The following is a 21,965-nucleotide window of genomic DNA, read 5'->3' as shown; positions in this document are numbered from 1 at the left end:
CAGCGTCAGCGTTCTGGGGAAAGCCGCAGTGTCCCAGCTGCTTCTCTGATAATGCTGCGAGCTTTTACCTGAGCTTTGATCAGGCTGCAGCTGTCAGGTCCCAGATTTCACGTGATTGTGTTAAAGGCTCCAGATTGAGTTTTGGAGCTTCAGCAGTCATCACACAAACAGACAAACAGCTTAGTTAGCAGTTCAGCATTTGTGTGTGTGTGTTCGTTTGTGCGGTCTGTCTTTTAGACCTTTAAAAAAAGCTGTTAGTGCTGAAAGGCTGTAAAGTGTGTGTGTTCCAGTGTGTGTGTCTCTATAATGAGTAATAGTTTCTTCTGAAGCTGATTTAACTGAGGATAGGTCTGCTTTTATTCTTTAAAATGGGCAGAATCACAACTGAATTTATTAGTAAAATGCCTCTGATTTTTTGGATGGAGGTTGGATGGTTAGCTTAACATAAAACGAGGGATAAAAGCATGGAAACAGCTTGTACAAATGTATCAAAATCCAGACTCACTCTGTGCAGTTGCCTGCTATAACTCCCGGAAGTTAGTTTTGTGTGCAGTTAAATAATAAGTAATGATAAACTACACACATCAAATCAGCCGCCTGCTATCAGCCTGGACGTTTATGTTAGAGCAGTACAACCCTGCACCTGCAAATCATCCAAAATCAGGAGCTTGATGACTTCTGTTGTTGCATCAGTTCACTTCAAGAGAATAACAACTTCACCAAGTCAAAGCAATCAGGGGTTTTCAATAAACTGACCCTGTTCTATGTTAGCAGGTCCTTGTATTGATTTTTGTCTAACATGAGGGTTTACTGCACAAGGCAAAAGTCCCAGCTTCTAAGACAGCTTTTGTCTTTTAAAGAATTTTGAGACCAAATTGACCCTGATCCTCACCTACCGGAGTTCATGTTTCCCCTTTTTTCTTTTTGTTCTGTGAAATATCAGGTGGTTATTTAATTAAGACTACCTGAGAAATGTAAGTGTTACTATTTAGCAAAAAACCTTGACATGATTCATCTGAAGTTATCACCCGTCAGTAAACCTCAAATATAATCATCCACGCATGGCTTCTGTCACACAAACAAAAAAGATGTAGATCGGTGTAGACGATTATTGTTACTGGATGAATTTATTTGCTTTTACAAGACAATTATATTCACAATTTCCATTCTACTAATCTAATCCTTCTGTCTCTAATGAGACCAAGGTCCATGGTCTCATTTCAGACACCTATCCAGCACGGTATTCCCCTATCGTTTAAGCGTATCAAGGCACAGGCACTGACTCTTCTCCTCTCTCTGTTTGGAAAACTGGCAGAGTGGGTTTTGTAAAAACCTGCACAAGAAGTGAATAAAACGTCAATAGAAATTGTGAATAAATTCCCAGCTCTAGTTAATCACAAAAAATAAATTGTGAGTAAATTTGATGATTTGATGAAAAAGTGTCATAGCAGTCCTCAAAAGGTCTCATATAACCTTTGAATGAATTCCTTCTTACAGCATATTGTAAATGATATGAAAGGGTTAATCACAAACCAGAGGGTTAGCATCGCTGGTGCATGGACCACATGCTGACATGTGTGAATAGGTAGAAAAACGGTACATTAATGCAGGGCCATTTACTGTCTACCTTGTGTTGGTTGTAATAATAACATTGTGTGACATTGCAAATATATATATAAACATATATATATATGTTTGTTGCATTAAGAAATATGCAACAAGTTATCTGTGTGAAGACATAAGGATGATGTATGTGAAAAGTAGAAAAAGTACACAGTTTCAGTCAGAGTAAAATTAAATGTATGTGTGAGGCCTGGAGTGAATGAATGTATTCGTCTTATTATTCACACAAGTACTGACTGGCTTACACAAGCCCTCAGTGATTCATTTAAATACATGTACATGTACATGTATGTAACCAAGTTAAATCTAAAACAACATTCACGTCTCTGTAGGATATAAACATCAGCATGCTTAATACGATGGCTCTATGGAGGAAGGTCATCTCATTCATTTTCATTAATTAGGAAAATTAAATATCCATTAAACGGGGTGGCTAGGGTCTAAGGGTGATGATCTATCACATGCAGCTCAGGAGTAATCCAGTACGTTCGGGATCACTGGAGCTCCGCGTCTTCTGCCAGACGGAGCGTGACGCTTTTAAAATGCAATCCAATATTGTATTTATACTCCAGCCTCCGTCCCCTCCCTCTCCGAAACATTTAAATGAGAGTAAATTACAAAGCTTTGTGTCCTCCTCTCCCTTTCCTCCTTCTCACACATTCATTATAAAACAACAACTGTAATCTAATTTTTTAATGGATGGAGAAGTAAGTATTACATTGTTATAGATTTCTTCTGAATGGCTGTGTGTTCAGTTCAAGACATTTTTATGGGTAAATGTTTAGTTTTTTCACTTTACATCATATGAAATTATAGGAAAAACATGAAAATCACAATGTTTTTAAAAGATTTACCCTGATTTGGGCCAAAGTACATGAGTATGCTCATGGGCTCCATGTTTTGCTTATACTGAAATATCTTAATTTATTATTTCATTTCCCCCTAACATATTATTACAAATATCTCAATAATACAACTGTTAAGGGCATAGGGGTGGAAATGTGAATGGCGAACAAAGTGATTCTGTCTGAAGTGAATCAGTGGAACATGAATGTAGTACCCCACATTTCTAACCATCAGAAAAGCAATTGTCAACCAAAGCACTGGCCTTATTCTAAAGCAAATCACTCATATTCCTTTCACAGATGAGCTCCTCTTCTCCTCTGAAGGTCAAGATCTGAACCTCTGCAGCCTGACATCCTCCCTGATCTCTGTAGCCTCCAGCCGATGGATTCTCTGTCAGCCCTTCATTGATTGTGATCTATAATTAGTGTTCTGTTTGTCTGTGCGCGAGCAGCAGCAGCCGACAGAAAGGCTTGTTTGGATAATGGGGACAAGTGTGTCGTTTCCGGAGTCAGGTGTTGACTTACAAGTTAGAGTAGGAGTCTGAATCTTAATTTTGTGTTGATGCACCTTCTGGACAAATGTTGACCAACTCCCTTGTCATTTGTAGAGTACGCAGAAAACCTTTTTTCTACTTAATTATTTATGGCTTTAGAGTCAAACAGGCATCATGTGTAATATGTGATGTGTATTGCAATGGTGCATCCAAGCTAGCACTAACGGTGACAAGCTGAAACACTTTTTCTATGGAAGCTGCCGTTACAGTACTTGTTGCTATGTGTCAGACTTCGCTTCAGCTTTGTTTCTTCACTGAGCACTTGTGTGTTAATGGAACGGTTACACTGCAACAATGCTACCAGAGCCATGTTGATGGTTTATGCTGAGCCATACTGCTGTCGAAAAATTAATTAATGGTGCAAATTGAAAAAAAAAAAAAAAATGTTGCAGAGTCCATCTTTTAATCTTTTGGTTTTTGATAAAGTGTCAAAGATCATCTTTCTAAGATTTTTTGAGATTGCTATAAAGCAGTTAGTTAAGAAACATAAAATGTGTAAATGTTATTTTATTTCACTTCTCACCATTGGCAGACTGATGTGGAGCTGCAGAGCTTATTGTATTTATGTTTTGGGGGTTTTAATCCAACATGAACTAAATTGGTTTCATCAGACCTGTCACCCATGAATGTTGTGTTGAGTGGTGAGGAGGTAGGGTTCAAACGCAGACACAAGGGAGGGCAGGAGCATTCAACAAACAAACTTTAATGAAAACTTACTAAAACTGGAACAAAAAGTGCTGCAGAGTAGGCAGTGTATCAAAAAAAGAAAACAAAAGAGAGACAAGAAGTCAGGGATGCACGAGGAACTGAAGTGAAACAGTAGGAAACATCAGCGGAGATAAATCCTCTCACTTAACTAAACAGACGTAATGGGGTTAACTCCACAGGCTAAACTCCTCTGAGGAAACTTCACAGAGGATTTGACCAGGTACAAAGAAAAAGACAGGACCATATAAACACATGGACAGAGTTCTTTGTGGGACACAGGCGAAACTAATGAGGGCAGAGCACACAAGGAGAAACCAATCAAACGATCAAAAGGGGAAAACACAGGAAGTGCTGCAAGAAACGAAATACCAAGGAAGAAACTTCCAGAACAGAAACAGAAAACACAAAGAAACCAAACAGGATTACAACAGAGATAATAAATTAAAATATCGAGAAAGACCAAAGCATTGAGTTTGTTTCCGTCAGAATTCGTGTGCAGTGAGCTGAAACAACCGTCTTAATGGTTAGTGTCAGACCATTAGTTACTGCACCCAGTCCAGACACACAGTCTTGACTTTTGTTCTTGGATTTTTACTTGAGCCTCAACAGTGTTCATATGTCTGTCTTGGCCTGGGAGTTGGCTTGTGACCTGTGGCTTGACTCTAGGCTTACCAGAGGATTACCTGAAGATGCCAGCAAGAGCACCGTGCTGTCATTATTGTAAGACTTCATAACCCAGAGAGAGCACTTGAGAAGCAGAGCATTTTGTCAACAGCTCCAGCACCTGTGTTGACTTATGGGTCTTTAATTTGGTTTATTTGACCTCAACTTTGAAGTGTATGTGCTATGTATAACAGATTCAAAGTGAACTTTGAATCTGTTATACATAGCCAGGGCTTGAGACTCACTGGTAAAAAAAAACAAAACAAGAATTGCTTGTGTCGTTTTTTTTTTTCTTTATGCCTTTTGTTGAAACCATTTTAAAAAGGTTGTGAATAATAACTTAAAATGTCACAGACAGTTATGTGGTAACTTTTTCCCCCGTTGTCATTAAGCAGCATTCATTGCTGATGTGGCTGCAGCAGGGTTCGAATGTTTGAGTAGCTCTCCAACATGTGTTGCGTCTCTCTCTCTCTCTCTTACTCAAAGTCATGTTATGAGGAAACATATTAATCCTCCGCTGATAAGTCTCTCCCAGAATGGCAAGACTGATAAACAACAGGGCCAATGAAAATAACTCTATGAATGTAAATGTATTCAGCCATGAGAGATGTCGCAGCACGGCGTGTTTCCCCTGAACTCCTCCTGGTCCCTGTAACCTCTGTAATTAGTTTGCTGTTTATCTAATTTCAGAATCTAATTGAAACAGAGGGATGTCTGTGAGCAGGAGGTGTGTGTTTGAGAGAGTGTGTGTGTGGAAGAGTGGGGTGGGATGAAGGGGCACAAATGCGTCCATCCTGGTGAGAAGGAATTTAATTCACCCTATAAGTGATGCGTAATTGAAATGCCAACAGCCGTGATGAAGCTGTCTGTCTAGCATGCTGCTTCTCCTCCATACCTGTTAGTTTCAATACCAACATCATCATCATCGATCATCGAGGCTCATTAGCTGATAGGGAGGTGAACACCCGTGTGGCCCGTTGCTGGCCACCTGGGCGCACATGCTGCTAACCTTCAGCCTGTAATAACGCTATGTATAAAGTGTCACTCTAAAGCTTTGTCCCAGAGCAGAATTACCAGTTACAGGCCGGCACTAAACCCATGACCATCCTCAGAATGAAAGGACAGATGTCTAATGACCACTATGTTGGTGTTACTGTCAACATATTTTATTATTTATAATCACAAGTCGACGTATTTTACTTATTAAACGATTAATTGTCCATGTTGCTATTGTCACGTCATCAATGACTACTCGACTTCCTGCTTGAAGTGTCATGCCACAATAGAGAAGTCTAATAACGGACTAGTCAACTGGTCTTTATTTATTACATCATCAATAGGAAGCTGTGTAGGTATAATGAGACAACAGTTTAATCGAAACAATGCTAATGTCTGTATGCTCATATTTGAGTTCTGACACCAAGAAAGTCCCCAGACTTTTTTCAGGATGAGCCACATCAACTTTCCTTTCTGTGATGGGGGGGCCAGGGTCAGGAATTAGATGGGCCAAGCTAGAATCCTGCTCTCCGTGGCGGGTCTCACAGTGACGACCAATGTTAAATTCTTTGAACACCGACACTGTATCTTTGCAGATTAGACACACTGAAGCCTCAAGCGGCCACTCAATGAACTGCAGCTTTTGCACTTCCGCATGCCATGGGCATCTTCGCTCAGAACCGGTGGGAGCGGGGCCGCACACGCACACGCAGCTCGTTGAGAGGTGTAAGAAGGGGGACACGTGCTTTCACATACGAGTCGCCAAAAGTCTCCAAGAGCAACAGAAAAAGCCGCTATATTTGTCGCTAGTAGCTTTTTTGAAAACAAACAAACAAACAAACAAACAAACTAAATATAGTGAATAAGTCCCTAAATTGGCTCGTTCACGACCAAAGTCGCGTCAGAATATACCATTGTGTCAGGGGTGAAGATGAGTCACTTTTATAAACATAATTAATACATTATATGTATAATATATATTGAATTTATATATTAAAATGTAATTTGAATGCCAACCTTTGAATGCGGAAAGGCAGATATTTAATAGGAAAATTAAATAATAACAAAAAAAAAAAAATTAATCTAGGATCTTTAAGTGGGCCACTCCAATTTGTTTGGCGGGGGAGTCTGGACTAGAATAAGAACATGCTTTTCTCAAAAAATAGCAAATGGTAGAAAATGTAGCCAAAATTATAATAATAATCAGGTTTACGTTCCCAGTTCAAAGAAGATATAGACCCAAACCAGGCAATGCTGCTGCCAGTTCCTGCCTCATTAGTCTCTTGTATATTATCTTACGAGAATTTTCTCTCTCCCTACTTACTCCCCATAATGTGCTATTTAAACAGAAAAATAGACATTAGGAGAATAAAATGTTGCAGGGTTTCATAGTCATCATGATCCTATCCATCCACAAGACAACTTAGTTTTAAGGTTATATGTATAATCAATACAACCACCAATACCTGCAAACAATGTAAGTTGTTTTTTTTTCTTCTGGAGTATTGTGGATGTCTCTTGTAAATTCAAACACTGCATTCAGGCACCACTTGAATTTCCAGGATTGAACATGTGCATTCTTCAAATATTGAGGAGACGCTTATAATCTGCAGTTGGCCGTACATCTCCTGTGTGCCTCGGTTCTTTGACATACTCTTCTCTCTGCTCGCTGTTCGAGGCTCATTCATTACTGTCCTACAGACGTGTAATCAGTCTTTACTGCCGGAGAAATGTCTCCCCTCAGACAGATCCCTGCCGCCTGCCCGCTATTAAAATTAAATTGGATTTCATTTCTAAGCTCCTATTAATTCAGGAAAGTCTTGTCTGTTGATGGAGAGTTCAGTCCAGCAGTTAGGTGGGTCCTTTTCTCCTTTTCTGACGTGGGTGTGTGTGATTGCAGAGCACCGCCGCTCTAATAGCAGTAATTCATTTTTTGGAAGGAGCTTCCAAATAAAATATGGTGATGTCGTCTCCACTCTGTTATTCAATCACAGATAATGAGATTGAATGAGTGTATTTTTTATGTTAATTGGTTTGTTATAGGAAATGTGTCTCATTTCATATTGGCAAAATTCCCATGATTCCGGTGATTTACACTCTGCCTGGTGGCAAGGACAAGCTCCATAACCTTTGGGTTCAAAGAAATCAAACGGAGAGAGATGGAAAGGGATCAACTCAGATCAAGTTAAAGTTAGTTCAACTGAATTTGTCTACGTTACTTTTGGAATGTGTGGTGCTTTTCCAGAACTGAAACATGAAAATTATATTATCAATTACCAATCATATTAATCTTGAATCTACCTAGAATTAAATCCATAGAGACATTTGTAATCTACCAGAAAATGAATTCTCTTGAAACATGGAGCAACTTACAGATATTGTCATGATGAAAACAACATTCCTTGAACCACTGAGCACAAACTTCATGACCTATGTTGTCCAATCTAAAAGAGAAATTATACTTTTAGCAAAGAACTGAACAATTATGATTTGGAGTGACCCCATAGATGAATGTTGAAACCATCCATAAAGTTGACAACAACCTGGACTGGCAACAGACTCGGCTGTTCTGGAGCCTGCTATTATATCACACCATATTCCTCAGCAGATTGAGTGGCCCAGTTGACACAGGGCTTCTAGGGCTGTTGTCTGTGAAGGTTCCCATCATCTAGGTCATGGTAATCCAAAAGGCGCTGAATGAAGGCAACTGAACTTGTAGAAATTCTTGAAGATGTTTCAATTCTACAAGTCCAGTTGCCTCTACTCAACGCCTTTTGGATTCTTGTGCTGTTTGAAATTTTGTGGAAACAGCCAGTGTTTTTCTGAGATGTTCCAGAGTGGACATTCATAGTCCTTTCTTTGTATTTTCCAGGGCTGGAGAAAGTTGGCCGTGACTCCACCTACGAGCAAGAGGGGAAGGTGCAGTTTGTGATGGACGCTGTTTACGCCATGGCCCACGCTCTGCACCACATGCACAGAGAGCTCTGCGCAGGATACCCCGGCCTGTGCCCACGCATGGCCAACATTGATGGCAAGGAGCTGTTGGCCCACATCCGTGCAGTCAACTTCAATGGTAAGAGCTTCTGTGTCATCAGCATCAAAACTACAGAGTTCAACACAAACACAAGTCATTCTCAAGAGTTCTCACAGAATCGGTTATCTGACACTATAGGGGTTGCTCTCACCTCATTTACAGCAACAGTAAGGCTGCTGCAGTAGAGGAACAAGTGATAGCTCCTTCAAAGTTTATGCTGGCTACTGTACTTTGTCTTCATTGTACAGCGTGTGTGCACAGAGTTCTGTTTGCTTTGACATTCATCAAGTCTTTAACAGAACATTCACTGTCTGATTGTGTCTTTGGGAAGGAGGCAGAAAAAGAAGCACATGGGTTCCCAGAGACCAGTGAGTCATTCATCGACTGGTAGCCTCACACAGTTAGTGTGGTGGCAGACATAGACGTTTCAGATCCTGACAGTTCTTCAGTGAGTCTGAGATGAACTGATGAAGTATGAGATGGAAAGAAAAAAAAAACACGATAAAGCCCCGTTAGTCACCCTGGCTTTCATCGGTGTCTTTTGTCAGGATCTGATTAATTCATTTTCAGGTTCACCTCAACTTACTCAACTTTACATCAACACCAAGCAGGATGGTACATTCATTCATTCTGCCTCTTTCCAAATCTCCAAACCTCTCCATCCTCTTATTCTTCTTTTCCCTCTCATCCTTGTCATTGTGGTGTGAAGGCTACTTGTCATGGTGGACTTAAAGGCGAGTGGAAGCCTTTGTCAGCAGGAAGTGTGAATGGTGATACCATCATCAGGGAATCCCACACTCATTATTAAGTACCAAATATGATCTCAGGGTTTGATTTGCTCATGTTTCCTGATTAATTATTCTCATCTCAGTGGGGAGCTCAGATGAGCTTTCTGCTTTTACACAACTTTAATAATCACACAACTGAAATCACAGCAGCAGAGTACTATGTGTACGCTTAAATGGTCATTTTACATATTGATGTTTTACAGAAAATGTAAAGAACTATAGGTTTTAGTTTTGCTTTGGTGAAAAGTATATGCCCATCATCTATCAGTAACAATAGTATTGTGCTTTGCTGTTGCTAAAAATAAATACAAATGCAAATCGTATGCAAATGCTGACTGATTCACACACTCCACTACAGAGCGTCTGGAAAGTATTCACAGTGCTTCACGTTTTCCACATTGTGTTATGTTACAGCCTTATCCCAAAATGGATTAAATGTATATATATTCCAAATTACAGATTAATCTGTTAGTGGAGCTTTAGCTCAGTTCTCCTGAAACAATACTTTATGCCCTAGTGTGTGTGGTAAATCACTGATAAATCACAAATGCATTGTGGAATATGTTATTCATGAGGAAATAAATTAATGACAGTGGAGTTACACAGATAGCTCCTACACAAGACCAGAAAATGAGCTACTAATGCTGAATTCATGCTTAGATGATATTGTGTTTTAGTTGTTTTTATCACACGAAATTAATAATTATTATTGATCATAAATACTTGTAAAACAGAGACAAAACTGCTGGTACAGATCACAACAACAAAGAGAAAGAAGGAAAGGAAATTGACAATTTTGTATTTTGTGGATTGTATGCTTAGATTATGATATTAGTGAACCCTTCCAAAACATCTGCAAGGCCCTGAGGGAGTCATTAGGAAGCTGTCAGTCTCGATGTTGTAGAGAAATAGGGAAAAGTGTTTTTTGCACTTCTGCCCGTAGACCCGGAGGTTGCCACCTGGCTCCTATATAACAGAGGTCATACTACTCTGAACATCATTATTTCTGAGGTTCACTTCAGCAAAAGGCCCCACACAGAAAAGCTCCACAGGTGGGAAAAGGTGAAGTGAATAATGTAAAGAATAATTGTGTTTGCTATGACAGGTTAGACTGTACTAACAGGGCTTCCTCACCCACATTCCAGCAATCAAGCAGAAATAATCTTGGAAAGTTAACCCAATTTGATGTCACATGTCTTGAAGCATGCCTTGTTTTGATTCTTTAATTCAGTGCCTCCATTTTTTTCATGTAAGTTGCCTGTCAGTGGACGTATTACAGACAGTCAACAGTTCATTGATTCAGGATGTTCCCTAAGCCGCAATCAACCCACTTTAAAAAATGAATCTGGATGCATCTGTACAACTACAGGCTTGGATAAAACCTGCCATTTGTTAGAAAGAAAAAAATAATAAAATAATAATTATTGACTCTAGTCAACTCAACAATTTCCTGGCACTAGATAAATACTTTCCAGCACTGCAGTCATTGAATTTGAGAGTTGCTATCAGAACCTGGTTTAGAGAAACTGGTGTGTGCCCTTCTCTTTACCAGACTGGACTACTGCTACCAGCTGTTCACAGGTCTATATAAGACAGCAACCACACAGCTCTAGCTGAGCCAGGGGGCATGTTTGTCACTGAATCTTTAAAGTCTCTCTGCTTGTCTGTAAATCACTGGACAGTCAGTCCAAGATCATTAACAGATCTTCTGACCCTGTGCAAAAACTGGTTGGGAATGACTTGTTGCCCCACAGTGAAAAACTAAACATGATACAACTGCCTCTAGCTTTTATGCTGCTCAAATGTGGAACACTTTGGCAGAAGAGCTCAGACTTGAAACAAGGCAGGCTACTTGTCTACGTGATTAACATGCTTTTTTTTTGTATTCATCTCTTAAACATTTTATAATTTAATTTGTTTTGATTATCAGTGTTTTAACAGTTTTTATGCTTTTCTTTTTTAAATTGTTGGTGCTATTGTCTTGCCTTGACAGAGTGCTGCATCAGTTGTTTGCTTACTCCATAACTTTATTCTCTGCTGGCCTTTACTGCACAATACATAGGCACTAGGTAATAATATTTGCAACATAAATTCCACTCTTATATTGTTTTAGTGATCATGGTTGTCTTGTACTTTTGCATTCAAATACTGTATCAAAGATTTACCTTCTCACTCTGGTTGAATCACGACCATCTGTTGGTTTAACAGAACTTTTTTTTTCTCTCTGATTGTCACTGTTTATATCGCCAAGGTTGCCTTCCAGTTATAACTGTGAAGAGCATGTTCTTCAGTTTCTTCTCTTCTTTTCTTCTCTTCAATGTCAAAGTGTTTGTTTACCGCACAAGAACTATTTCAACACAATCGCATAAACCTCACTCCATCCGACATCTCAGTCCTTCATTGTTCACAAATAAATTATTATTCATATTTATTATTTTTTCTGCATACAAAAAGAAACAATAAAAACACAGAAATAATCTTCAAACAAAAAGATAACAAAACACTCTTTCTCCAAACGTCACGCTGGCTGTATGTTGCAGTTTCTCTTTAGAAAATGGAGGAGAACTGTCTTAACTTACTCTTGACCTTTTAGATATTAGATACATATTTGTAACTGGGAACATTTATTTACAGGGAATTGGACGGGGACTGCTGCACTGATAAAATAAACACATTAAACCAATTACTCCAATTACCTACATTAGCTTTGGGTCAATAAAAATCTGATATGATTGTGACACCACGTAAATCTGTCTCGTCACTCTCCAGTAGTTGTCACTTCACTCATGAGGCACTTGCCACACAGCTCCTGCACTGCTGAGCATTTCTTACTTGCAACAATGGACAAATATTTCAGTATGTCCACTACAAATGATGCTAAGCCCAAGGTTAGTGTTTAGTTCTTCCTATGGCATCTGGAATCACAAATGGTAGTAAACATATGTTTAATTGTTGTGTGTTTTTTTTTTGTTTTGTTTTTTTTTGTTGTTATTTGTTATTTGTTGTTATTTTTTTGTTTTTTTGTTTTTTTTATGTTTTGTTGTTGTGAAGAGTATGAGGGGGTCCTGGAACATTATCTCCCTTGTAAAGGGTCCCTGGCTCCAAAAAGTTTGAGAACCCCTGCTTTACAGGATGGTACCATTAGAAAAATAATGGGGAACAATTGAAAATCCACAGCCAGACTTCAAACAGCCACACAGAGATTCATGGTTGGTATCTATGCAAGATACCCATATCTGTCAGCTAAATTATTTTTGTGACTATATTTACTGAAAGAAATATCTCAGTAGTACATTTCTCTCAAGAAGAAAGTGTTTGTGTCTGTATACAGTATATGGAAAGGTACTGTGCAACAATATGCAAAGACATGTTGGCACAAATGAAAAAATCGTGGGCTTAAACAGTTGAGCTCATCTTAAGATGATTTGTGAGTTAGCTTCACTAACAAGAAGACAAAAAGAAACAGGTAAGAGACTTAAGAACTAAAAATTGTTGGGTTTTGTTGCTCAGAGGCTAAAGTGTGTCACAAACTTCTGGTCAGAGCATTCACTTCTAGCTAGCACCGAGCTAATATCTGTACAGTCAGTATGTTGGTTCCCTGCTTGACCCTATTGGGATTTAATAATGGGGCATGTTTCAGGGTTTCAACTGATAAGAAGAAAAAAATACCGATATTCTCGTATACAAATTCAACTTCATAGCCCTCTGGCGATGTGTATGACTACATCTCTGTTGCTGTTCTGCTGTCCATCACTGTATAAAGCCTGCCCAAACTATTTAATTGGCCTGGCAGATCTTTGCACAATCAGTTACCAAAGGAGTGACTCCAGGCCAACTGCCTGTCGCAGCATATTTGTGGACAGGGAAAGTCCGGGCTCACTTCCAAACTAGAAACGATCCAACAAATCGGCGCAATAAATGCAAGGTGAAAATCCACTTTTCTTTCCACCTGTTCTGTTAGTTCTGGTAATATTAGCTGGAATCAGGAATATTATGTTACTAAATGTATACGAAATCAATCAATATATAAATCCATTCCTCTGTAAGCATAAAATCCTCTTCTTTCTTCTACTCTTCGCTATATTTGTCTTCCACTCCACCGTAATCCTGCTGTGAATTGTAATACTTCAGACAGGAGATCCTCCCTTATGTCTCACTCCTCTCCTCGGCTTGTCCCCTCACTCCCAGACTCCTACTTTTGAACGGGAGGTTGATTTTGAATATTTTTTCTTTATATCTGCTCAGCACAGTGAGATATAGGACGGAGTAGGAGGCAGAGCAGAGTTTGAGCTCTCATCTCTCTGTGTCAGGTCTGATGGATGTAAAGAGCTGCTGGATCTTATTTCAGCAGGAGGAAGAGAGATATTAAACATAGAATCAGCGGTGAATTTCACCCGTAGGGCCAAAACAGTAAATCAGTGCTCAGTGAAAGCTTTTAAAAATTAAACAGTTTGTTACTTTACCTTACTTTGGTGAATTAAAGAAAATGAGGACAGAAACAGGAAACATGCCACAGTCTGGAAGGGTTGTCATTTCTTCAGATTAAGGCCCAGAGGATAAAACTTCACTAAGGGAGAATTCAGGTGTCAGAATATATTTATGTGTTCATGTACTTATGTTTTTGTGATATTTTTTTCTTTCAGGATATTTTATAAAGTAGAAACTCTCTGGTCTATTGATATAAATATGTAAAATTACAATAAATTAACCCATACTTAAAATTTCATAGTAGGTCTGAGTAAAAACGTGATCTGTGTAGTGTAATGAATCACAATCCTGCTCAAAATCAGTGGCTTCAGATGCCTCAAGATTAAAAATCATCAGCAAAACTACAAAGTATTTGTATTATACTATGATGTATTCTTCACTCCAGATCCTAGTCAGTAATTGCTGTAAAACTTTTCTGGCTCAGTAAGTGATAGAGTAGTCTAGACTACCATATTTAAAAGTGTACATTAGCATATATAATATGTGTCGTTCCAGGAGAGAAACAGCCAAAGCGCAGCTTTATTTTTTGAAATGATAATAACCAAAAATGTACCACTAACGACCCAAGTCAACAACCCGGCAATTGACCCGGGATTTTATCAGCTCAGCTCAACGTGGCTTCAATGTGAACAGGAATGCCGCGTCAACCCGGGTTTTTGGTCCCATAAAGATCGATCTCTGAAGGGCAGAGATAGTTGGTAATTTTTTTTTAAATCAAACAAATCAAATGTGTTGTTACACAATCGTTAATGGAAGTGCATAGGTGAAATAGCCCTACGTCATGTTCGGCAAATTGCACAGATTGGGGAATGTGACTGTGTTTATATAGAGCTTGTATAACGATATCCCACACTTTTTCAGCGATCATGGCAATTGATAGTCCATGAGTTGCATCCTAGGAGAAGAAGAGATTTGACAGCAGATATCAGGCTCTGTGCAGGACACAGTGATTTCTTCAAATATCAGCAGCCTTTTGAAAGAGCGGAGGTTTGACCGGTCCATTCTTCAGGTCATCAACAAACTGAAAGCGTTAAAAAAAGTACACCCATGCTGTCCATTGTTCACCTGCAATGTACGCAATGAGGTATTAGAGGGAGAAAAAAACAGGCACACCGCACTCACAGCAGGAGGTCCAGCCTGGGACTTCTGACGATGTGAGTTTGGTCCTGCTGAGTCCCGTGGGACCCAACTCAAATCTTGCGGGAGCGGGCGGAATAAACTTTGCAACAGACGGAAGCGGGTGGCTTAAAAAAGCACTGCAGGATCGGAACTTAGCCTAGCAACGGGATGTCAACAAATGATGTCGAAAGGAAGCTCAAAGAAGGTATTTACAAGCACTAAGACAGAGCAAGGCAAGTCTGACATTTGGAGAAACTTCTCAATTGTCTGTGACAAAGATGGAAATGAACTGGACTTTGTAAGTTGTAACGAATGTCCAAAAATACTCGTCTACAACAGACTCACAAATCCAGCACTTATGGGTTGAGGCGACACACCTGCTCTGTTCTCCAGGAAAACGAAACAAACAACCCCATGAATCTCTTTATTAAGAGCCTATAAAATGGCGTGTTTTCTCCTGCAGGACAAGAGAAGACACAAAATCAATGCATTTCTATTATTGTGCGCTCATAAATACTCGAAGTTTTGCGGGTGCAGGCGGGAGTGTAACACACACGTCACGGGTGTGGGCGGTAATTGTCAGAAATTCAGTGGGAGCGGACGGGAGCAGGATGAAGAAAACTCCTTCGCAGGGCTCTAGCCACTACTTCACTATACTTCCACTTCCTCTCGCCCGATGCAGCTGGCACAGGCTCCAGCAACCTCTGCGACCCTCGTGAGAATAAGTGGTAGTAGAAGACGAGATGAGATGAGACACATTAGAGTGCATTTGCACAAAACATTGGTATTGGTAGTCTGATCATCACTAGCAAGAAAAGGTAAGAGAAAAGGGCTCAGCTTAGTGTCAGGAAGAAGAATACGTCTCAGTATTTCAAAATTTAACTTAGAGGACAAGGGATGATGAAGAACACAAAATCCCACTACTACTAGCTGATTTATTCTCAGAATTCACATGTTGAATTTTAAACCTTTGTACTTTGTTATCCCCAAAGTTTTCCAATTAAACATTTAGCTGGCAGCTAGCATGTCATTTATGAAGTAACTTCTCACAAATGTTATTTGGTTCCAGCTTCTCGGAGCGTGGCTTCTTGTTTTTGTTTTATGTCATTCTAAGTTGAATAGTCTGTGTCTGGGCACCTCAAAGTTCTGCCCCCAAACTGATCAAACTGAATTAAAGAGGACAATGAGCGCTGCAGCAGCACACATGCATCACAAATGTATCCTGGCTCAGCAGCATGTGTGTGTGGTTTGTGCCTGATTGAACTTTTTTCTTGTTACGACTTACACACACACTCACTCACGCACACATACACACATGCGCGCGCACACACACACACACACACACATACACACACACACACACACACACACACACACAATACGCACGTCAGACTGTGTTTGGGGCTTTCCTGTGTAATCTGTGAACAGCATGCTCGGTTAAACATCCACATACATCAAACGTTGACAGAAATCAAACGCGAGCTGCTCTGTTTTTTTATGCCTCACTTCCCCGAACATGGGACAGCGGGGTTACCCATAATTCCATGTATGAAATGCAGCAAATCCAGGATGAAGCTGCGCTCCTTGGCTGTGGCAGCCGGGAGGCTAATCGTCAAATCAGCCGTGTGCTCCTCGCTCCGTGTGCTTATTTTTAGAGGAGCGTCAGGAGGCTAATCGAGACGCTTTTGCTAATGTTAGCACTCACTGTGATAAAGCCATCTGCATGAGGTCTTTGTAGTAAAGTCCTGTTTGAACACGTTTAGCAGAGCGAGGCAAGGCGGTGGGTGAGGAAGGAGGGGGAGGACAGGGGGAGATTCCCTCCTGATTCATTTGGACAGCGAATGCTTACTAAGAGGCGATAAAAGCTTGTTGTTGCCATTTTAAGGGGGATGCTGCATGACTGGCCCTGTGGAGCTAGCGGAAGAGAAACCCTTTACAGTCAGATCAGTGGCAGAGTGAGGACGGGAGGGAGGAGAAGAGGGTCAGATACCGTAGGTGAGTGAAGTGGTGAATATGTGAAGCACTTAATCCTGCTGTAACCTCTTGTCTAAAATGCACCTTTTAATAAACTGCTGAACAAAGCAAGAAGAGAAAACAGCCAAAGACATTTCAGCTTTTTGTTAATGCACAGTTTTGCCTTGGTGTTTAAGAGCCTGGTAGCTATAGAAAAATATCGGATAAAACGTCATGTTTCTCTGGTTAAACTGTGATAGTGGTTGTCCTCATAAGAGTAACTGCTGTCCTTCAGGTGGAGGTGGACAGCTGAATTCATTTTTGCATGCAAGATACATCTTCTTAACGCACTAGGCCCTCATCCTCAGCAATTCCAGGTGTCATTTGTTGTTTTGGGTCTGGGACACCCTTTCCCAGGTGCACCTGGTCTGACTAGTGTCCCAGCAACTAGTCAAAGTTCTGCTCTCTAGAGCAAAAGCTGATGGTTCTCAGGCCAGTAGTTGACAATACTTCATAGCTGCATGATGACAAGTACGGTGAGGACCATGTGACTGTCCTGTAAACTCCTTGATAATTGTCCAGCACAGCACACTTCAACCCTGTCCTTATTTCATTATCGAGTGTGTCTCAGCCAATACAGAGAAACAAATAACTCTGTAAGCAGTTGGACAGTTCTACAACCAGAGATATTTTGTTGTCAATAAATTCAAGTGTGTGACTCTCAGATTACCTCTATTACTACATTTCTGTTATTCTTTTGTCCATTACCATATAAAATACAACCATATGATTTGATGGGCCAGAAGATCTTTGATTTTGATAGCTGATGCAAGAGACACATGCAAAATCGCAGACCACTAAGCAGAGTGAACTTGTAAAAAGGCAGAATGTGCAGAATGTGTTCAGAGGAATTAACACATAGATGAATGGCTGAGCTGACAGACAGCTGTAACTGTTCGATAAAACTCAGAGACCTTGTCGTGCTGTGCTTCCTGGCAGGGCACTGAAGATCTGCTTGTGTCGAATCCGTTCAGGTCGAACACAGGGATTAATGGAGTATCAGGTCTGTTTCTGCCCTGGCCTGATGACAAACTGCAGCAGAGTATTGACAACCTGACAGCTAAGGGCTTCTGTGTAAAGTCCCTCTGAATACCTTGAATGAGTATTTCTTTGTGTAAATCTCAAAACATAAGGTCACTGTAAAACAATTCCAAAGTACAGATGAAGAAAACAAAAACGAATCACGGTTGTTCCAGGTGATTATCATATAGAATCTTTCATCACTTCTGTGGGCTGTGTTTCTGTTACACTTATTTATTTTGTGGCTTTGTCCATTACTTGGAAAAGATGATGGATGCCAATTCTGACTACTGATTCGGGGTATTCACATTTGGGGCCCTAATGATAACCAAATTCAGGGCAGTGCCTGATCTAAAGCCTCACATGCCACCACCACCATAGAAAATCAGCCTGAAGTCAACCTGCATGTGCAAGAGCTGATAAAGTAATTAAGGCTAACCTTTTGGGAACAGCTTCCCTTTCTACATCCAGCAGACACGGAGCAACATGATCATCATATTTAAGTGATATTTGTTCACACCTGATAAATCTAAACACCAGCGTTTGGTCTTCACCAGGTCTGCTGGGACCAGGCTCAGTACTATAACCAAACTGAAGCCTGATAAAAACTGCTCAAAGTAAATGTATGCTGGAATAACAAAAACATCTTTAAAAGTCACATCTCCCATTTTAAGATGAATTTGCGATCAACAGAAGGTGATGTTGTTTCAGTGCATTGAAGCAACATACTTCTTGTTTCATTCATAATGAGTTTCATTTATCACCATTTCTCTCAGAGGAGGAATGCTCGAAGGGATGTTTAGTTACGGATTTAGTTCCGTAGGTTCTTTATGTCCCGAAGCGATTTGGAATGACATTCTTCATGCAGATAAAGTTTGGTTTGAGCCCAACATTATACATAGTCTAAATAGACCCGAGGACATGATCCTGAACTGACCCAAACAAGGCGAGAATACTGGATTTCAGTTTTTTTTTTTCTGTGGCAGTGAAGTGGTAGATATTATTAATGCCTCACAGCGTGAAGGTCTGAGTTCAAATGCCACTGGGGTCTTTCTGTGTGGAGTTTGCATGTTCTCCCTGTGTCTGTGTGGGTTTTCTCCGGGTACTCCAGCTTCCTCCCACCATCCAAAGACGTGCTCATTGGGTTTATTGGTTATTCTAAATTGACCATAGGTTGTGTGAATGAAAGTCTGGTGAGATGAATGATTGTTTGTCTATGTGTTAGCCCTGAGATAGACTGTAGACCTGTTCAGGGTGTACCCCGCCTCTCGCCCAATGACAGCTGGGACAGGCTCCATCAACCTTGTAACCCTCTAGAGGACAAGCAGTTATGGAAGATGAAAATGAGAATCTGGCCATTTGGACATTTCTCTTAGAGGTATATCTATTGGCAGGGACGCCAGACCGGATCAGGCCATCTCAGATTCTGGGTCAGGTCTGAATTACAGATCTCTGGTTGCACTGACATCAACGTCTTAGTTCTAGAGTCACCTTATCTAACGTTACTGTAGTTAAGGAAACTCAGTGTGGTAATATATGTGTAAACTTGGTGGTATGTCCCTTTAAAAAGACCCCAAAAGCTCTTTATTAGCTCATTTTAATGTAAAATCTGGTTTTTATTCTACAGAACAGATTTTTTTAAAGGTCATCATATTGAGTTTAGTGACAAAGCTGCAGCATGTGTCACACCAGAGTTATCAAGATTACCATGTAGGGAAATAATGTGGAACGAGGACGTTAATTCTGTATCAGCAGAGATTCTCTGAAGTGAGGTGAAGTGAAATGAAGCGAGGGATAGAAAGGAGGAGAACTGAAGGAGGAGGTGGTGACGGTTGAGGGGGGGTTTCTATATCCTGAGGCAAGCTGTGGTGATTCATCTCCACAGTGATGTGATTTGCGTTGCTTTTATCCATGCTGAAGAAAGAAATCGGGGCAGGATTGAATCAAACTGGCGCCCACTCACTTCATTATGAATCTGTTTCCTTTTTCTGTCGATGTTGTTGTTCTACTCTTTAGCTCCAATCTACTGCTCTTCCTCACAGCTTCAGCAGATTCAAAGGAAAGTGCCTCAAGTTCAAGACTTCTGTTCCTGATGTAAAATTTTTCCTGTAGCATGGAATGTAGTGATCCTGTATCAAACAACACAGGGAATGCAGAAGCATAAAGAAAAACACTGAATTTATTGAGGAGTTTTAGGAGGATTAACTGATCTTCTGGATGTTTTGTGTTGCTCAAATATGCTGAAATCCAACATTTGGAAATAAAAAATATGTTACAAAATAAAGACATGCCCTTTATTAACAACTTTGTGCTATATTTATGAGGAAGCAGATCATAAACCTATATTCTTTTTTTATGTATGTTTTTTTATTCATTGATAATTGAAACTTTTCAAATGAAAATTGCATACATTCTTGGATTTTTCATTTTTTTTCAGAGGGGACGATGATGTTATAAGGGCTGGACTATTTCTATGTCTTTAAACCTGTCAAATGCATCGTTGAGAGTGTTTTGCAGAGCTTATGAGCTTATCATCGACACTTTACAGCTTTCCTGGTATGCTAATATAAATATATTGTTCCAAGTAATCCAAGGTACATTGCATTGCCAAAATATTTGCATATTTTACTAGGACAGAAACACACTTTATAGGATCGGACACATCCGCTGTGAAGATGTTTGGTGTTTAAACTATAACAATAAAGGCTTTTAATGGAGCTCTCTGAGAGCCTCTTTCACTCTTAAGCCTCTCACATTTTTTTTATCCTAATTCCCATGAAAAAGAAATCCCCAGAATTCAGTTAGTTAAAGGTCAACATGAACAGCACTGTGTCACATTTGAGAGAAATTTTAAACGCAATAAGTCTGCTTGTCACCATTTCCAAGCCAAGAGAGAAAAAATATCTTTGTTTTTCTTTTTACTTACGCCTAACTTAAAATTAGAAATGAGAGAATTACAGGCTTAGGACATGAAGGCAAGTAATCTCTGATATTTCTAACCTGTTCTTATCCTCAGATGCAACGCTACGAATTTAAAAACAAAAGTTGTAATGAACTAGTATTGTGTATCTCTTCAACATATCAAAACATCTTAACATTGCTGGAAGCTGCAGACATCAGCAGGAGCCTTACTCTAAAGGACCTGAACATCCTCAGAAAGACTGACCTGTTAGCTCTATGAGTCAACCATTAGAGCACTGGTTTTAACAGTTTTTGCTTAGGGAAAAAGGGTTAATATTGTATACTGCTATACTGCTACCGGTTTAATACTTCCACATGTTCAGTAACCTTATCCAAGCTCTTATTATTGTAACTTTGATGAGAACGATCCTTCGTTTTCGCCCAAATTTCTTAATGACTTTTGGATCAAACACCCACAGTTGTGTGTGTCCTGGAAAATGCATGTAACATTAAAACATTTTACTTATCAAGCTAAACAAACTCAAAATATACAAAATATAGCTAAAGGAATGTTTCAGTGTTTTCTTAAGGTAATTTCTATGTTGTGTTTTTGCAGGAAGTGCAGGGACTCCGGTCACCTTCAATGAGAATGGTGATGCTCCTGGACGCTACGACATCTTCCAGTATCAGATTAACAATAGATCGACTGCAGAGTACAAGGTCATTGGGCACTGGACCAATCAACTGCATCTAAATGTAAGAGTCGTCCAGTTTTGAAAACAGGTTTAAAATCCAGCATTTTCAGGGTCAATTATGAACATCAATCAATCTAAACAACAATCTAAAAGCGCTAGAAATGTGATTAGTAAGAGAAAGTAAGAGAAAGGACCCAAGGTCCACTTACTTGCTTGGTGTGGTGCTTTAATCTATACGTCATGGCATCTGAGTTGTCAGAGGCATGTTTACGACTTGTCATTCTCACTACCTTACAAGCAGAAGCTCAGCAACCATCAATCCTCTTTAGAAAGCCTGGGACCATGTAAAATATGTGCATATACCGTAGGTAAGACATTGACTGTGAATAGCCTTACACGAGAAACTGAAAAAACAATATAACAGATCCACAATTAGCCAACACTCTCACAAATCAAGTATCCCTTGACCTTTTGGTCTCTAGCCTTCCTCTCTGAATTGTGGTTTCAAATGATTTAAT

General features: G+C 39.8%; 1 protein-coding gene across 1 annotated transcript in view; it reads left to right on the top strand.

Annotated features, from left to right (window-relative positions):
* Positions 1 to 21,965, top strand: part of LOC125015513 (metabotropic glutamate receptor 8-like) — a 113,612-nt gene that overhangs the window by 75,533 nt on the left and 16,114 nt on the right. The window contains exons 7-8 of the mRNA XM_047597455.1: positions 8,262 to 8,462; positions 21,369 to 21,508. Of these exons, the coding sequence (XP_047453411.1) occupies positions 8,262 to 8,462; positions 21,369 to 21,508 (341 nt within the window). The remainder of the gene's footprint in view (positions 1 to 8,261; positions 8,463 to 21,368; positions 21,509 to 21,965) is intronic.

The sequence above is a fragment of the Mugil cephalus genome, chromosome 10 (genome assembly GCF_022458985.1).
Source record: "Mugil cephalus isolate CIBA_MC_2020 chromosome 10, CIBA_Mcephalus_1.1, whole genome shotgun sequence".
NCBI classification, from domain to species: Eukaryota; Metazoa; Chordata; class Actinopteri; order Mugiliformes; family Mugilidae; genus Mugil; species Mugil cephalus.
Note: the sequence above shows the minus strand (reverse complement) of the source record. Positions and strands in the feature narration are given on the sequence as shown.